At 38.4% G+C, this 19000-nt stretch overlaps 1 protein-coding gene across 1 annotated transcript in view; it reads right to left on the reverse strand.

Annotated features, from left to right (window-relative positions):
* nr6a1a (nuclear receptor subfamily 6, group A, member 1a) overlaps positions 1-15959 on the reverse strand; it is a 117577-nt gene extending 101618 nt beyond the window's left edge. Inside the window, exon 1 of the mRNA XM_028577767.1 lies at positions 15689-15959. Coding sequence (XP_028433568.1) covers positions 15689-15755 — 67 coding nt within the window. The 5' untranslated portion in view covers positions 15756-15959. The remainder of the gene's footprint in view (positions 1-15688) is intronic.
* Between the last annotated feature and the right edge of the window lie 3041 nt (positions 15960-19000).

Consider the following 19000-nt stretch of genomic DNA (forward strand, 5'->3'; position numbering starts at 1 on the left):
GTCAAAATAATTGCAATTACGTATTTTCCTCATATCGTGCAGTCCTACTGGCAACCCACACCGGAGAGGCTGCGTTGAAATGCTCGACAGACTGATGAACAGTTTTTCGTCAAGAAACGCTTAAAGGAATACGCCACCGTTTGTTGAAATAGGGTTTATCACGGTCTACCCTGGCTGTAGATAGGCGGGCCAACACATTTTTTGTCTCATTGCAAGTAATTAGGTTGTTTTTTTTGTCGGCTCACTTTTACTCACAACATGCTAACTGGCAACATAGGATTCCATTCACTTCGCTAAGTTAACTAGCGGCGGCACTGCTGGTGTTGCACTGGACTAAAACGATGCATGCACAAAATGTGTTGGCCCACCTATCTACAGCTAGGGGAGACCGTGATAAGCCCTATTTCAACATACGGTGGCGTATCCCTTTAACTCGGCCTAAAAACTAAAAGAGAATTAAAATAGATTAACCAAACAAGGTTTTTTTATTTTTTTTCCCCCACTTTGGACAGAGCCAGGCGAGCCGTTTCCCTGTTTCCAGTCTTTATGCTGAGCCAAGTCCCGATTCCTGCTCCGCACTGAACACAGACATGAGATTGGTTAGCCTTCTTCTCATCTCACTCTCAAAAAGAAAGCTAATAAGTACATTTACAAAAAAAAAAAAAAAAAAAAAAAAAAAAAAAAATGGGAAGAAGTCCAAGAAACGAGGAACTGATACAAAAGAACATTGTACTTGTTTTGTATTTAGGGAGCATAATCTGGGAATATATAACTTCAGAAAACAATGACAAATACTGTAAGTAGGGCTGAGACCATATGCTTTGATCCCAATTAGATTCTTGCACTGTGCGATTTCTATCGCGATTTTCATTTATTTCATTTCTAAGAACATAACGGAGTTTCTGCTTTTTCGCTCCATTTTGCGGGACATGGATATGATGTAGTCGCCGTCAGTGGTACAGTATAAAAAGAAGATATTTAGGTGAATCATTGGTTAAAAAAAATAAATAAGTAAAAAAAATCACGATACATACAGAAATGAATCGATTTTTTTTTCCTGCCACCATGGGCAGAAATACAATCATCCAATGGAAGTAAGTATATAATGGGAAAATACATATCAAATAATGATTTAGCACTGGTTTCTTTTTTCTTCTCTTTTTAAAAAAAAAAACATAAAATGTCTCTTTCACTGAAAAAAAAAAAAAAAAAGATGAATCATTGATGGATATGGGAGTTCAAGTGATCAACCACTTAGGTTATAGTTAACTTGTCTTTTCATTTGAAGCTACATTGGATGGCCACAATGCAGCCTTTAGGATCAAACAATGGGGTGAAGGCCACTTTTTATAGCCTCTGAGACTTTTCATAGTGCACTCATCAGCGTACGTTATGTTAGGCTAATGAATGTATGTCTTTATCTGTGCTAATCCCGGCGGCCAGGCGGCTGGGGTGAGGGTCACGCTGTGGTCAGAGGGGTGGGGGGGGCTCCGTCACCTCCACTTGACACGCTCAAAAGGACCATCTTCCCTTTCATCATACCAGGGGTCAGAGTTTTACTGTCTCACCGAGCGTACTGCACTGTGCAAACTCAGGCGGAAAAGCAGGCATCTGATAATAATCATCTTACAAAAAAAAAAAAAAAAAAAAAAAAAAAAAAAAAAATCTGCCTGAGGAGTCACCATGCTCCTTACATTCAGCCATAGGCGTAATTTACAAATTTCCTGACCTCTTGAACTGTATCGTCGCTTACTGCATTTGTAAAATGTCGATTCACTTTTGTGGTCTTTGGCACAAGTTGCTTAGGTCTACTTGTAGACTAAACTATAAAATGCATCCCAATTTAAAAAAAAAAAAAAAAATAAAAAAATAGCAATATATAATAATGCACATCATGTACAGTAATGCGCCTGGTACTAATGAAACAATACCAAAACATGCGAGGATCAAATTCAAATGACGACTTCAGAAGCAAACTTGTGAACAGCTGACGGTGTCCTGCGAGAGGCTCCTCGTTGATGGACATCTCATCTAATCTAACAACGAGCCTCTCACAGCGTTGGGGTCGACACAAAAGGATCTTCAAAAACTAAGCCATTTAGTCTGCGAGTTGGCATATTTAAATATACTTGATTTTGAGGTTGTTTTTTTGTTTTTTTAAAACACCACACTGAACTTTTGCATATCATCACTCAATTGCCAGCACACTGTTTGAAAAGTCCATAGAAATACGGGCTAATATACTGTTATTATGAAGGAACATTCTGTAATGATTTTAAACAAGTGTATTTACATTTTTTGCATTAATAGAAATGTCAGTTTAAAAAAAACAAAAAAAGTAGAGATGATATACTGTAAATGTACAGAATTTTCTGGTTTTTGGATTAGCAGAAATGTCGGTAAACTTAACAGAAAAGGTGCTGGTAATTTTCCTGCCAGGACATTATCAGTTTTTCTACGGACTTTTTTTTTTTTTTTTTTTTTACAGTGTAAATTATCCAAATCAAAAATGTTATTTAAGTGCAGGTTCTTCAAAGTGAAGATTTTTGCTACCTCACTCTAAATCATTGTAAACTGAATATATTGGTGTTTTGGACTGTTGGCCAGACACCACAAGACATCTGAAGACTTCACCTCTGGCTCTGGCAAAATGCGATCGCATATTTGACTATTTTTGGACATTTCACAAGCTTGGGAAAAAAATAAATAAAAATAAAGCGGTAGGGCAAAGAAATAAATAGATGCAGCCCTAGGAAGCCCATGCTCCTGGAGGCGCACGGCCGTTAAAGACAGAACCTTGAGTGAGCAGTCCGGGACATGTTTGCTCATAACTGTGTGTTTGTGTGTTAAGGTAATGAGAACAGTAACTGTTTAGCAGATTCTTGTGAAAATAGTCAATGTGCACAGCTCTGTGTGTCTTTTCTGTTGACTGCCAAATGACCGCGGTGCCTCCGTCTGTAAATCAGTGAGGATGACTGGGCTTCAACAACCAATCCTCAACGGTTTCCACTCATCCAATAAGTAGGGCTATATATGCTCCCCCAAGTCGATCCTTTCACCATACGTGGGTGCCGATTGGATTTGTATTGCAATTTTCATTTATTGCGATTCAATAGTATTGAGTATTGTCATTTCATTTTCAATTTTTAACAAAAACCAAAGTTGAATAGTACACTTCTAGAGACAATATATCATGAGACATCCATTTCCAAGAAGAATGCACATCACATAGTCAGTCAGTTAATCTGACATTTATTTCATTTGTAAAGAACATAACATGGTGTTTCTGCTTTTTTGGTCCGTTTTGCTGGAAACGGATATGATGCAGTCGCCGTCTGCAGTACCGTAGAAACAGAAACTATATATTATTATTATTGTTGGTAAAAAAAAAAGAAAAAAAAGAAAGAATTGATTTTAAAAATCATGGTACATACATGAATCATTTTTTTTTTTCCCCCCCCTACAAATAGGCCATCATGGTCTGAAATACAATCATCCAATGGAAGTACCGATATATTGGGGAAAATACATTTAGCACTGAATTATTTTCCTCGTTTCTGTTGACTGCGGTGCCTCTGTCTGTATATCAATGAGGATGACTGGGCTTCAACAACCAATCCTCTTCAACAGACTCCAATCATCTCCAGCTTGGAAGCAACCTTTGCATCCATACAACAGACAGATCACTGATGAGCTCCTTCAAATCTTCCAATATCCCAATAAGTGGCACCTAGGCGTCATGCTGAGGCTAACAGAATGACAGCTTTCCCACTCTGAAATGGAAATAGCGTTTTTGAAGTGGAACTCCTCAGCTGCTCTTTTATAACCCCCAATCCCCCGCCCCCCCTCAACAACTGCATCCTCAGGCGCTGCTGTTTCACAGGAAAGCCATCCCTACTCTACATACCAAGTTCAGTGTTTTACAGCTGCCTGTAAACTCATCCTCCGCCCAAATTCAAACTCAAATGGAAGACTTTTTATGGCCTCTGGCTACGCTACGTGTTGAATATCACAGAGGCCTGACAAAAAAAAAAAAAAAAAAAAAAAAAAAAAAAAAAAAAGCGTGGCTCCCAGATTGCCCGGTGTCACTGTACCAACTGTCCCCCATTAGGCATGGGCCGGTTACCTGTTTCAAGGTATACCGCCGGTTTGAAAAAGTCACAATTTTTCTAATCGCCATTATGAGCTGGTTTTTATGAGTTGTCAAAGGACAGAAAGTGAAGTTTAGAAATCCCTCTCCCTGCCGGTGTCCAGTGTGTTATAAAAATAAAACAGATTGTGTTCAATGGATAATGTTTATTTTCTACTATATAATATATTTTAGAGCTGTAATGGCAATACCGCGATATTTTTTTCTCAAGGTTATCATACCGTCAGAATCTTATTCCGGCCCCTTTCTATCCCCCATACATACTGTATTGTATTCCCTTTCAAAATGTGCTTTATAGTAGGGCGGCTGGGCGATATGAAGAAAATCAAATATCCCGATATTTTTGAACAAATACCTTGACTAATATTTAAATATTGCGACGATATTGTAGGGTTGACAATGGATGCTTTCACAAAATATTAACACAATGAGATTTGTGATAAATAATCATAATTAATGTGGATATAAGGACTAAGTGGGTAAAGACAAATAGTAAAACAGTCTGATAAGTTCAGAAAAGGACATCACTTTACCGTAATGCGGCCTTTAAAACAAGGGAAAGACAACACTTATGTCATACTACGATATCCAAAATCAAAGACGATACCGAGCCTCATATCACGATATGGATTTACATTGATATATTGCCCAGCCCTACTTTATGGCAGCAGGGTGCTTCTTCCTCCCCCCCCCCCAGCCTTCCCCTGCATCTCATTAGCAGCTGTTTGGTGTTGTGCCAGGATCTGGACAGCAAACATGTCAGAGAGAAAGCAGCGGCGTCCCTGCCGTCCCAGCCTGTAGCTCATGGCTCAAGTGGAGGCTGTAAATACTTTCCTGGGTTACGCCGAGGTCAGCAGATAGCGGGGCCATTAATGCTTCAAGAGCAACATCCCACTGACCCTGGTCACCGTTTCCCATGGCGCTCGCTGCCACCTCCCCCCCACGTGTGTCCATCACAGTCCGTACAACAACACAATCCCAGGTACAGCCTCGGGGGAAGAGCTCAGTGTGGGGATGATGGAAATGTTTTGGGAATTTAAAAGCAACACTAAAGAACTTTTCGGTCCCCCTACCGGTTGGAAGTGGAACTGTCCATTACATTACGTTGTCCAGTTCATTTGAACAACAGATCCGCTACCCGATCTGGCAAACTTGCATAATGTAATGGACAATTCTGCTTCCAACCTGTAGGGGGACTGAAGCGGGAAAAGTTCTTTAGTCAGTCCCTCCAGAAAAACGTGATTATGCGATCACATAATTCAATGCATAATCAGCCAAAGTCCGCATATTTATGCGGGGGCCGCATTTTTTCAAATACACCGCACAAATTGCCGATTTCCGCGCAAAATATGCAGGGCTTGCATGATTTCATAATCATTTTCGTTGATTATGAAATCAACGAAAATTTTCGTTGCAAAAAAAGTCACATATCTTAGCAGAAAGTTGAAAAATGTTGCGTTTACTTCACACAAGAGCAGCCATTTTCCCCTGTTACCATGGGAACGTTATGAAGTGACGTAATTACGCGACGTGAACATCATCGAAAAGCAGGGTGTGGGGGGAATCACTTTTTTTTCTCTTTTTCATCAAACCGCAGTTTTTGCAAGTTCCCGCAATTTTTGCCAGTTCCCGCAATTTCATTGCATAAAATTTAGGAGTGCATATTGACAATGACCTAAGTTGGCGGACACATGTAATAAATGTCTGTGCCAGAACTTATCAGCGTCTTTATTTTTTACGCAGACTTAGAGTGTTTGGGGTCTGTACAAATATGTTAATCTTCTATAGAGCAACAATAGAGTCAATTCTTTGGTATGGTATAACCAGCTGGTTTGGAAATTTGACAGTTAAATCCAAGACGCAGATTTTTAATTTGGTTAAGACGGCAGGCAAAATTATGGGAACACCTGCACCCCTCAACCTGCAGGAGCTTTTTAATCATTCAACAATCAGGCAGGCTAAGATTATCCTATCTGATAACTCTCATGTGTTGTTTTCGGAGTTTGAGCTATTGAACTCAGGAAAGAGGTACAGGGTTCCTCTCTGCAAATATAATAGGTATAAGCACTCATTTGTTCCTCTCGCAGTTAAGCTCATAAATGAGCAGCAATGAATATATGACCATGAATTCTATTAATGTAAATTTGTGACTGAATGTATGTATGGATAGGAATGAAGGAATTACTGCATTTTTACAATGTATTGTAAGGATATTTATATTTCCAAATGGATACATTTTTTTTTTTATTAACTGCCTTTTTAGAAAATGGTAACTTGTAATTTTGCACAGCTACTTGAGTAGCCTACATGTTCAATGTCTAATTGTTTTAACCCTGTGTTTGATGTGTGTCTGTTACTCTTGCAGCAATTTCTCTCTGTCCAAAACAAATTTCTCCTTAGGGAGACTAATAAAGAGACTTTGACTCTGAAAATTGCATAAATATCCCGCATATTCCATCGCATTTTTTTAAGAAAACGTGCCGTATAATCAAGGATTTTTGCACGCAACAAATCACCAAAAAACTAATTTTTCTCATTTTTTGCCTTAAAACTAGGGCTCGACCGATACTGATTATTAGTAGTCAATGCAACTGATAACAGATATTTGGAACAGATATACATTTAAAGTAAAAATGAAAATCTTGAAGTCAAAATTAACAATTTTGGAATGTTACAAACTCACAGTAAAAGAGAGTCAGATGGTGTTATGGGCGGGACATTAAGTCAGACTCGGTGGTGACTGAAACCGAAGCAGAGGGACAGACGCAGAGCTATAGCCGAGCCAAAATAGCACACTTATCAATTCATTAACTTTATCGGTTATCAGGCGAATAAAACCCGATACAGATGATCTGCCAAAAAAAACGCACAAATAATTGGCCATGGCTGATAATCTGTCCATCCATACTTAAAACAGAATGTCTAATAGGGTTTTTTTTGTCGACGATTTATCAAACCGATTCTTTTGCCTAGAATCGATAACTTGTTTTTAACAGTGATTCGTGGAATCGGAAACATCAGGACGAAGGACATTCAGCCTCAAGGCCTCTTATAGACAGAGGAGGACCCATAGAGATATATATTGTTCTATATCTATGGGAGGACCTTCCACAACAACACTGGCCTCATTCCTATCAAAGTCCTCACCATTCAATCCAATGATCTACCGTTAATAAATGAATAATGGGATCATTGAATGGAGCGGACCTATAACTCATGAAGACAAAGACTAGTACTGAAATCTATAGCTCATGTTGTCCTCTCTATTATAGTTTTCTTTTATCTTGCATGAAAAAACATGAACTTTAAATTTACTCATATGGCAAATTTCCATAATAATAAATTGTCTGAATACAAATCAACAATCTCTGAGAACAACTATAACAACCAATAACAAAAAAAGTTAACCAACCGATGAGTCCAAAAGTCAAAACTAAACTAAAATTAACTTCATGTTTGCATTTTTCATATGCATTTCTGAAAAGGTAAGGGATATTTAGAGTATATAATTATAGTAATGTTTTATGTTGATCCAAAGTACCACTTGTTTTCAGTGTAGCAACACACACACACACACACACACACACACACACACACACACACACACACACACACACACACACACACACACACACACACACACACACACACACACACACACACACACACACACACACACACACACACACACACACACACACACACACACACACACACACACACACACACACACACACACACACACACACACACACACACCTAATCAGCCTGGTGAAGACGTTTCAGATGATCTGTGAAAGGGTGGCGTCCTCAGATTTACTCTTTTTGTTTCACCCTTTTAAACAAGTAACAAGTTGAGATAACAGATCCCCTCACTGCCAAAGGTCCAAAGTTAAAGTTTGTTTGGTGTTAAAGAAGTATCTTTTTCCCCGTGTGTCACCTTTTCCTAAACCCAACCGTCCAGTTCTTCTTTTCCTGAACCCAACTGTCCTGTTCTCGTCCCACGTTTCACAGAAAACTTATCTTTTATAAGCCCAGCCACTATCTTTTCCTTAACCTTACTGCGTCAAAAGGGGCGCCAATAGTCCCGACACAGCGAGTCACATCTACACGCGCTAAAGGAGACTTTTAGAGTCAATAATACTGGTTTTATTGTTTTGAATTGCTTTTAATACGCTTGTTTTATTGCTTATCTGTTTTTAATGTGCTAGGCCTATATGTGCTGGTTTTACTGTAAAGTGTCTTTGAGTACCATGTAAAGCGCTATATAAATAAATGTAGTAGTATTTTTTTTTTGTGATGACTGAACAAACTACTACTTACTTTTGGATTCATGTCCACAACTTCCATTCAGTCTAAACATTCAGCCTTCATTTGATAAAAAGGACTTAAAATATGACGAGTAGAATCCGAATCAAATCTAAATCCTGGAATGAGAAGACTTTACCAGCCCTGCTCATTTCTGTGGTTTGTTTTTCTTAAAGAAAGAATAAAAACAAGCTAATCATCATCTCCAAATAGAGCTGCAACGACTAATGGATTAGTTGTCAACTATTAAATTAACGGCAACTATTTTCATGAATACATTTCTTTTTTTTTTTTTTTTTTTTAAGTGAGAAAAATGTATTTAATTCCAACGGCTTAAATGTGACTATGTTCCAGTTTGTTCTCTCCTCTGGGACAGTGAACTGAATATGTTTGAGTGGTGGACAAACAGACATTTGAGGACGCCATCTTGGGCTTTGAACATTTTTCTGGTTAAGGCAGCAGGCAAAATTATGGGAACACCTGTACCCCTCAACCCGCAGGAGCTTTTTAAATCATTTAACAATCAGGCAGGTTCCTCTCTGCAAATATAATAGCTATAAGCACTCATTTGTCCCTCTCTCCGTTAACCTCATAAATAAGCAGCGATGAATGTATGACCATGAATTTTATTAATGTATATTTGTGACTGAATGTATGTATGGATATGAATGAAGGAATGAGTGCATATTTACAATGGATTGTAAGGATATTTATAAATGGATAAATTAATGTTTTTATTTTTAGGACTGAATGCACTGATGCTTATGGAAGTAGGAATGATTGTAAGGCATGTATGGTAGAACAGAAGAATGGCTTTTTGTTTGCACAAGTAGCCTATAGAAAATGGTAATTTGCAGAGCTCTTTGAGTAGCCTAGATGTTCAATGTACATTTGTCTTCTAACCGTTTTAACCCTGCGTTTGTTGTGTGCCTCGGTTGTAACTCTGCAATTTCTCTGTGTCCAAAACGAATTTCTCCTTAGGGAGACTAATAAAGATACTTTGACTTTTAAAATTGAGACATTTTCTAGACCAAACAACCAATCCGTTAATCGAGAAAATAATCAACGGATCGCGAAAGACACTCACAGATTTTGGGTTTTAGTTGAAAGAAAGTAGCAGCAGAAAACTGCACTTGAAAATGTAACTGTCACTTTTGTTAGTGCTGGTGTTTACACCGATCTACTGATAGAAGAAAGAAGACCGAGGAGAAGAAGAGACATGATGGATTACATCTGCCTGCAAGGCCCCTAACCCCCGACACCCACAGCAGCTGCCCCTCCTCCTCTACTGTATTCCTCCTGGCTCATCATTCAAGCAGCACAGCGGGGGGGGGGGGTTGCATCCTGTCCCTGCCCCGCCCACTGCCAGGCGTCCCCTTCACCCTGCCCCGAGGGACAACGCAGACCCCAGGTCCGAGCAGAGGCTGACAAAGCACTCTCTCTCTCTCGGTCTATCTGAAGGGGCAGGTCTAGAAATATGATTTCTGCCCTCCCCCCCCAAATCCATGTCAATCTGACAAATTTGATTTCCATTGGATCGGAGTACTGTCACTTTGCTGCCTGTTCTGCCAATCACTGCCTTTCCATTTGGTTAATGGATATATCCTTTAAAACACACATTGTATGGCAACTGTGTTCTTTGTTGAAATGTTGAGGCCAGTTTAGAAGTAGAAACTGAACTCGCTTTAGAGCACTTGTTGCTGTAAGAAATAAATGGTGTATTGCACTTCATTGCTGTTCCGTTTCCAATGATCTGAAAACTGTACTTTGTTGAAGTTTGGAGGCAAGTTTATTGTAAGTGTAATGCACTTGATTTTTATACGCTTCTGTGAAGAATAAAAATAAATAAAAATCTTCCTAGCCATGGTCACATGACCAATTAAATGTTACTATGATGACTATCCAAATGTTTTGCCTTAAGAGCCCAAAGAAACAGTATTCACAATGTATTATATTGTTTGCACTTTTTGGTATAGTATCCAAGTTGTTTTGTCTTATTCTATATTCATTTATTTTTACCATGTCACATCTTTTTCTATTTTAGTCGGTGGGCTTTTTCCATGACTCAAAAGAGCCTGCACAAGAATTCCTATGTGCCTGTGCCCTTTGTTGATCTCGAATCTGGAGAAAATGTGTGATGTATTTGGATACACTATTTGTTGAAAATAATAAGTGAAATTAATAAATTAATGTGATGGGTTTTATTTAGCAAAATTGCATTGTGTTGTTCTATCCTATCCAATATTTCTAAGCAGATTTTCTACACTGTCACAATTATTGCCCCCCACTTAAAAAAAAAAAAATCCTAGAATCGCCCCTGGTGCTGCAGCCTGCCAACCCCCGAAGCCCCAAATACAGAATTCCTCCAGCCAGCCTCCTTTCTGCTCCCTCTTCTTCCACCGAGGTCAATTACATTAAAACAAGCACACTTCACTGAGCACAGTGGGAGGGGGGGGGGGGGGGGCCACATTTCTAGTCAATTTAAAGATCAATGGGAATTGAGTTTGTTTCCTTCAAATGTGGTTATGTGGAGAAGCTGGAGCTGTAGAAGCAGGGTTGGGCTGCTTTGTTTTCTAGGTTACAATGGGGAGTTAACTCAGCACAGTCATGGCTGAACCAGCTGGGCTTTACACATCTGGAACATCTGTCGCTCCTCTATGGCTGCAACCAACAACTACATTCTTTATTGATTAATCTGCACTATTAGACTATTATATGAGGGTTTTCCCTGCATAGTGGAATTGTTGGCGCGCCCCCGCCCCAAAAAGAGGTTTTAGCCAGCCCCAAAAAAAGGAAAACCACCAGCAATAAAATGATGAGCATTGAGAGTAAAAATAGCACTTCAAATCCTCTCCGTATGTGTTTAAGAGCAATTTATCAAACAACCGTTGAACAACATATTTTTTTTAAATTTATTTTTTTAACCAGTTTGGTTTACTGGGGTTTTATTAACCTAAGCATAGTAGACATTTTTGTTTATCAAATTGTCAGAAATGACAGGTAAATGTATAGATTTCTGTCAAATCAGGTAACACAGACTCATTGCCTTTACTGTACGCGGACACCCCCAACAAAAAGGCCCATTCTGAGAAAAAAAAAAAAAAAAAAAACTCTGTGTGTGTGTGTTTTTTTCTTTGCCTAAACCTTAAAATGTTAGTGTGAAATGTGCAATAAAACTGCATTGTCTTCTCATTATAATACAGGTATGTATGTGTATATATAAATATATATATATATAGAATTTTTATATTATCTTGTTTCATATGTGTATTGTCCTTTTCTATTCTACATTCATGCTTTTGACTGTTGCAGTACTTTGGCTTTATTTTTATTTCCCCTTAATATAGGTTTATTGCATGCCCCAAACTAGAGATGGCCCGATACCCCTTTGTTGCTTCCCGATACCGAGTCAGATACCTGAACTTGCGTATCGGCCGATACCGAGTACCGATCCGATACCAGAGTGTCATATATTTCATTATGTTTTAACAGCTGTATACTACTATCCCTGTATGGATGTGATATAATTTCTATCTTTGATGTCGGTCTGGCTCAGGTTAAACTCTTTGTGAAACATGAACAAACACAAACAATGAATGCCCCAGAACTTTCTTTTATTCTCCAGTTTGACAGTCAGTTATAACGGAAAAAGAACATAAATAAACTACTTTAATGTAGATTTTCTTTAGGGCTTTATTACGTGGTATCGGATCGGTGCATAAACTCCAGTACTTCCCGATACCGATACCAGCGCTTTAGGCAGTATCGGAGCCGATACCGATACCAGTATCGGTATCGGCTCCGATACTGCTTAAAACGCTGGAACATCTCTACCCCAAACACAAAGGCTCTTACTTGAAGTGAGAAACCATTCAGATTCTATTTCCTCTGAATTGAATCATGATTTGGTCTCCAAAATGTCAGGAAAATATACCTAATAAATGGGAGAGACCATGGAGGCTCATTCAATTTATATTTTTTTCTAAAATGTCCAAAACCTAAAATGGTGCAGTTTACTGTCACATAAGTCAAAAGACAAATCATCACAATTCAAAAGCCATGCACTGTAAAACTTTCCAATGTAAATTTACAGTAATATACTGGCAGCAGCTTCGCCGGTAAACTGTTTTACAGTGTGCATACGGTTTTTAAATATTAAAAAGGTATTTTACTGTAAATAGACAGTCTCTTACTGTATTATTGGAATCTAATCTAATCTTGAGTAATTATTTAAGACAAAAGTAAAAATTCTTTGATTCCAGCTTCTTAAAAGGTGAATATTGTTTTAGTTTCTTCTCTCCTCTGTGACAGTAAACTGAATATCTTTGAGTTGTGGACAAAACAAGACATTTGAAGATGTCATCTAGGGCTTTTGGGAAACACTGATCCACATTTTCACCATAATCAACAGATTAATCGACTATGAAAATAATCTTTAGTTGCAGCCCTAACCTGTACTCTGTAACATTTGCAGATAGCGCTGTAATATTATTTCCGCCCAGAATGCACTGCCATTTACAGTATGATCCTGTATAGCATTAAAACCGGAAGATACTGTGAGATTTTTGCTGTAAATTTACATCAAAAGGTTCACAGTATACTAGAGAGTGGTTGGCCATTTTGCTTGAACAATTACTTTTGTCAAAAAAAATCATTGATTATCTATAGTAGCTAATTAGTTGTAACTAATTTTAATGTTGATCGACTCAATTAATTGTCTATACGGTTAAAAAAAAAAAAAAAAAAGTTTAATTTTTTGTCAGCAATACATACAAATTCATGTTGCGTCAACAAAATAAATGTGTCCAAGGGACTTGAAACATTGCGTTGTTCTGCTTATTATAATTGCCAGTTGATATTCATTGTTATAAAAACGTAGGAATTAGTTGGAAGGCCAAATTATTTTTTGGCAGCAAAATTCAGAAAGAGTTGTTAAAACTCAAAATAATTCATGCAACTAGCTCACTTGTTATTTTAAGTTTACACAACTAAGAACTTTTATTTATTTTTTTTACAGTGTACTCATTTCAGCTCTACATTACTGTAAAGGCCTTCCTCGCCCAGATTTATTATACTGTGTGTGATTAAATGTATATTTATTATGAAAACAGTGCCACTTTCTCTCAATAACTGTATTCATGACAATAGATGAATTTCCCAAAAAAAAAAAAAAAAAAAGCCCTTCATTTGGTCACTCTCAATTACTCTTTCAGAGATAGGAACAGTTGCTGAGATTAGAAATTACACAAATTGAAATGAAATCGTTACCAAGGGGCTGAACAAAAAAATAAATTATTTCAAAATAGATTTGGCTTTCTTTGGTTCGTGCATTCAGTTATTTGCGGTTATAGTCTGCTGACCGATGCAAAGAAAAAGTGCAATGAAAAAGGTGAAAGAATCTTTACAAAAAACTATCAATTTAAGGGTTAGTAGGACTGCAACTAACAATTATTTGACTTATTGATTAATCGGTTGATGGCTTTCATTGATCGATTAATTGTTTAGTTTATAAAACTGTCAGAAAATGCTAAAAGTAAAAAAGGGCAAGATAATTATATACAGTATACGTTTATCAAATCGTCACACTTGAGAAGCTGGAGCCTGAGAATGCTTTGACTTTTTTCTGCCTGATGAACGATTTGAAATAATACATTTACCACCACACGTCATCGGCACATTGTTCAGTGCCGATTCTTGTTTGCAACGAAAATGCGGGGTTTATGAAATCATGCAAGCCCCGCATATAAATCGGCAATTTATGCGGCAATTTATGCGGCGTATTTTCGGCGTATTTTGCCGCATAAATATGCAGATTTTGGCTGATTATGCATTGAATTATGCGATCGCATAATCACGTTTTTCTGGAGGGACTGATTGTTTCCGTAACTATGCCACCTAAAGCTTTTGATATCTAAATGCATGCACAGTCATCATTTTTGAAATTAAAATAAAAAAAAAAAGTTTTTCAAAGTAGTAATAGAATTCTCAAACGCTAAATGATTACAGAGCCAAGGAAACTTTAGAAGTGACAAATCCATCAAATGTGCGTGAAGGCCCTCTGATAGCTACGATCTACAATCAAGTGACACACATTATTATCGTGGCCTACCGATCAGAAAACACAGTTCATGTTGATGTCCACGCAAGTCACGTGCTCAGAGCAGGCAAAGTTAGAGGAATTTTAATCTTGGAAATGTCAATATGTTGTCAGTCACCCGCATGGGGGGGGGCACGATATGGGACTGGCGCCTGTGACAGAAACTGCTGCAAGGCATTGTGGGGCTTAGCTTGGGCCTGGAACTGCATGGATGGAACATATGAAAAATAAAAAATAATCAATTGGAAGCAACGCTGAGCGAGAAGTGAGCTGTCGGGGGAACATTTGTTTTTTTGCTATGTGATCTCCGAAAAGCCAGGGTCATGTAAGAGCTGCGAGATTAATGCAGTCCAGAATAAATCGGAAAATTCACCTAACTCTGAACCCATCCTGCATGATGTAGCGCTGCCCCTTTCCCCTTGCCTTCATTTCCATCTTTTCCAACCTGTGCAGCTCACGTAACACCGGATTTTTGGGGGACTTAAAAAGCCATATAATGGCTTCAGGGCGTTCTCCAAGTTCAAAAGTTCACCTTTTACGATCTCCCCGAGCCTGACTGGCCACCTCCAAATAAAAACATTCCGACCTCTGTGCACGCGCACACACACACACACACACACGATGCAAAGCAATGGAACAAACCACACCACCTACCTACATTTAAGGACAAATTCAATAGGCTAATCGGAAAGGCTAATTACGTGCCACTCAGTCCACTTTCTAGGATTGCTAATTTTTTTCCGTAGTCCTAAACTTCATTTCATCAGATAAAAAATAAATAAAAATACGACAAATAGCCTATAATACTGCTCCCACACTCCTGTGTTCATTCCCACGGAGTGCACGCGTCCGTGAGTTTAGAGAAGTGGCTTTGAGAAGTGGTTGCGGTGGCTGTTCAGTAGGCTCCTGCAGCACCGACAGGGGCTAATCAGAAACAGTGCAGCCATGCTGTTATGTTTGGAGGTGAGCAAAGGTGTGTTCCTGCCACGGACGGCAGCTGTGTGTTTTAGGCTACATATAGCCTTGATGTGGTAAAGTGTCTGTGTGTGTAAAAGTGTGTGTGTGTGTGTGTAAGTGTGTGTGTGAGTGCAAGTGTGTTTGCAGGACCATGTCCCGGGGTCATGTTTGCCTACCGTTAACGGACTTGGCGTTGTTTGTCTCCGGGTAGTCGAACCCATTCGTCCTCTTCTCTATCTCCATCCTCCTGCATGGGCTGATCCCGAGTCAGTCAACCCGACGTCGCCTCTCTTCTCTCTCTTCTCACTCTCTTACCGCCACGGAAAACCCCCAGCACACCGTTGCGGGTGATGGTGCGATGATGGTGGGAGAGATAGCGCAGTCTGAAGTGAACCAAGGTGTCCCCGCTTTTGTCTCTTTCCTCCGCCCGGCTGGCTCACTGCTCGGACCGCCGTACCATGATTTTAGCCTGGTGCTTCCAGTCAGCGGGGAATAAGTAGATCCACACCCCCAGGGGCGGTGCGTTCAGGGCCTGTGAAAAGGGTGGGCGAAAGTGGTTTTCTTTCATCCAAAAGCAGCAAACGACAAAGCAAGACTTCACTTTTGAAATAAGAAATGACAGTATGTTTGTCTTGCAAACTGAAACGTTGAATTCGTAAGCAATTCATTTTTAAATATACTTTAGTTTATTTAGAAAATAAGTATTTTATTTTATAAAAAAAAAGAAGATAAACAAGAATGTGTAGCTACATTTTAGTACAAGCAAGAAAATATTCACAAAGAAAATACTCAGCAAACACATCTTTCAAAATTGTTGTAAATGATTCCAATAAGGATTTGCCTGTTAAAAAGGGAGAAGGCAGAAGTTAAAAAAAACTTTTCTGGTTCTACCCCCTTTTTCTACTTATGTACGTTATATACAAACAATTTAATTCTTCACTTATTTATAGCCTATATGTATACATATACATGTAGCCTGTATATACATAGGCCTACTTACACGCATATATACACATGCATACCCACAGAGGTGGAAAGTAACGAAATACATGTACTCACGTTACTGTATTGAGTAGTTTTTGCTGGTGTATTTTGTATTTGTCAAGTAGTTTTTAAAATCGGTAATTTAAAATGTACTTGATTATGTTTTGAGTGAAGTATTGTATTTCGCTACATTACAAATCCCATCTGTTACTGAGTTAAAAAAAAACAACTAACAAAAACCAAAGGGAAGAAAGAAAAATTGAATAAATGAACTACTTATTACTTTTACTTGAGTAATTTTTCAGATAGGTAATTTCACTTCTACTTGAGTAATATTTCATCAAAGTATTGGTACTTTTACTTGAGTACAATATTTTAGTACTTTTTCCGCCTCTGCATACCCATATACATATCGACACATTTTGGTCTTTTCCAGCAATCACCTGTGTTTCATCTGTCAATTAAATCAAACCGAATAGTAACCTATCCAAACTAGACATAATATATTACCCCAAGAACAAGAACAAGATAATTATAATAATCAATATTATTATTTATTTTTTTTGCAGGGTGTGATACCAAAAAAAATGTTTTTGTCAAAGTGTAATTGGTCAGTGTCAGTGAACTACTGAATTTCGTGTGTAAAAAGACTGAACCTATACTATTAAGTACCATTTATCCCACACTACCTGAAGGCAGCACAAACACACAACAGAGATTACGTAGCATGCTGCAGGCATAATGGGATATAGAGTCCCATTCTGAACCTGTAAAGCAGCAGACAAGCCAAAAGCTAGCAGGCTAATGCTAATTCTATCGTTAGCTTCTGCTGCTGTTTGGCTATAATATAATAAGGAGTAGGCTACACATTTAGTATTAGCTTTTATTTAGGCTATTATTCGTTTTTAGGAAAAAAACATTTCAGTTAGACATAGTTGAGAGTGTGTAGTGCCGTCTGGTGGTCACGCTGTGATAATGTGAGGAAAAAGAAATCACGTTTTAAGTTAGCATGAAGGCAGCTAGCTGCTTTAAGCTAAACCACACATGTTCTCCTACACATGTTTTAGCATTTCTCAATAGTCATAGGCATGTTTTAACAACAGTCAAGTCGATGTGTGAGATTAAACTAGTGCAGAAATATTTATGTGAACAGGAACACGAGAAAATACGCTGTTGCAGATTCTTTTGTCACCAGACTGAATGATGAACAAGGTTTCCATTTTATCAGCTGAATGTTGACTGTTGATCCTGCTGTTTTAGCAGATAAGGCTGTCGAGTATCCCACCTGAACTGTCTGACTGTCAAATCCATAAAGAGAAGACTGCATGCACTGCAGTTACCTTGCACCAAATTGATTTCATTGTTGTTCTATTAGCACTCAACATTTGCACCACCGTGGAAGACTTTACGTGTGTATAGTTTGACTTAATAACATTATTTTGAAATGAAAAAGCAGTTAGGCTTAAAGATGTTTTATGTCACATGGCATGTTATAGCCTAGTTTCTTTGACAATCGTGCATCTCATGTGCGGGTAGTATAATTCAAAATTGCTTAGAAATGGCCTAAATAATCATCTCATCTTTAATAACTTATAATATATATAATAAATAATATAATAATATATAAACTAATAGTCTTAAAACACAGCGCTGCTAATTATATGTAGGCTTTTCCATTGGAAACTAAGATTGATAAATCATCTAATGATTGCTATTGACACATTATGATTTCTTTGGTAGACGTATATTTAGGCTACATATTATAGAAATGTTGAGAGTCAGGATTACTGTTACTGCTGGAAACGGATAAAGGTCTCACCATCAACAGAAGTACATTTCCAGGATTAGATAATTGCCTGAGCACCAGAGGTCCCTCACCTCCTGCTCTCTGTGTGTCGCTGTTGTCTAACTGGGTTTTGCTTCAGTAAACAACCACAAACTTGGAGCTAGCAAGCTAAACGCTGAAAATGGCAGGTTTTGAAGACTATTGGGATTGTGCAACAATGCTTGGTTCTTTGAATGATTTTAAGGATTTACAAGAAATATGTTTACGGCATTTACTATCGAACTGGGACGTTTTGGGATTGGTAGGATTGCTGTGGACGAAGTACCCACGGCGATACACTGGTAAGAACAAATTACTTTTAACCTTGTATCCAGCTAATTTAAACAGCTTACGTTACTGTAACGTGTGAACATTTAACTTAATTTAGTATTGGATGTGTATCTGTCGTGTAGACCTTACTTCATAGTGCTGTGGAGACCGGTCTGGCAATCTGAGATTAGGTTTCTCTTGAGGTTGTGCAGATGTCTCTGCCTTCTGCCCTCTTGACTCTAAGCCCTTCCTCACAAGGCTGCAGTGCCATCAGGCAAAGTGGGCCCCAAGAACTCAGGCCCCAGCCCTACTGCGTGTCAGCTGGGTTTTGCTTATTTCATTGAAAACTTTGTTTGGTAATATTCACTGCTGAAGCACAATCAATAAATTGTAGTATAAGTATGTGGCC

This window comes from Perca flavescens, chromosome 5 (assembly GCF_004354835.1).
Source record: "Perca flavescens isolate YP-PL-M2 chromosome 5, PFLA_1.0, whole genome shotgun sequence".
Lineage (NCBI taxonomy): Eukaryota > Metazoa > Chordata > Actinopteri > Perciformes > Percidae > Perca > Perca flavescens.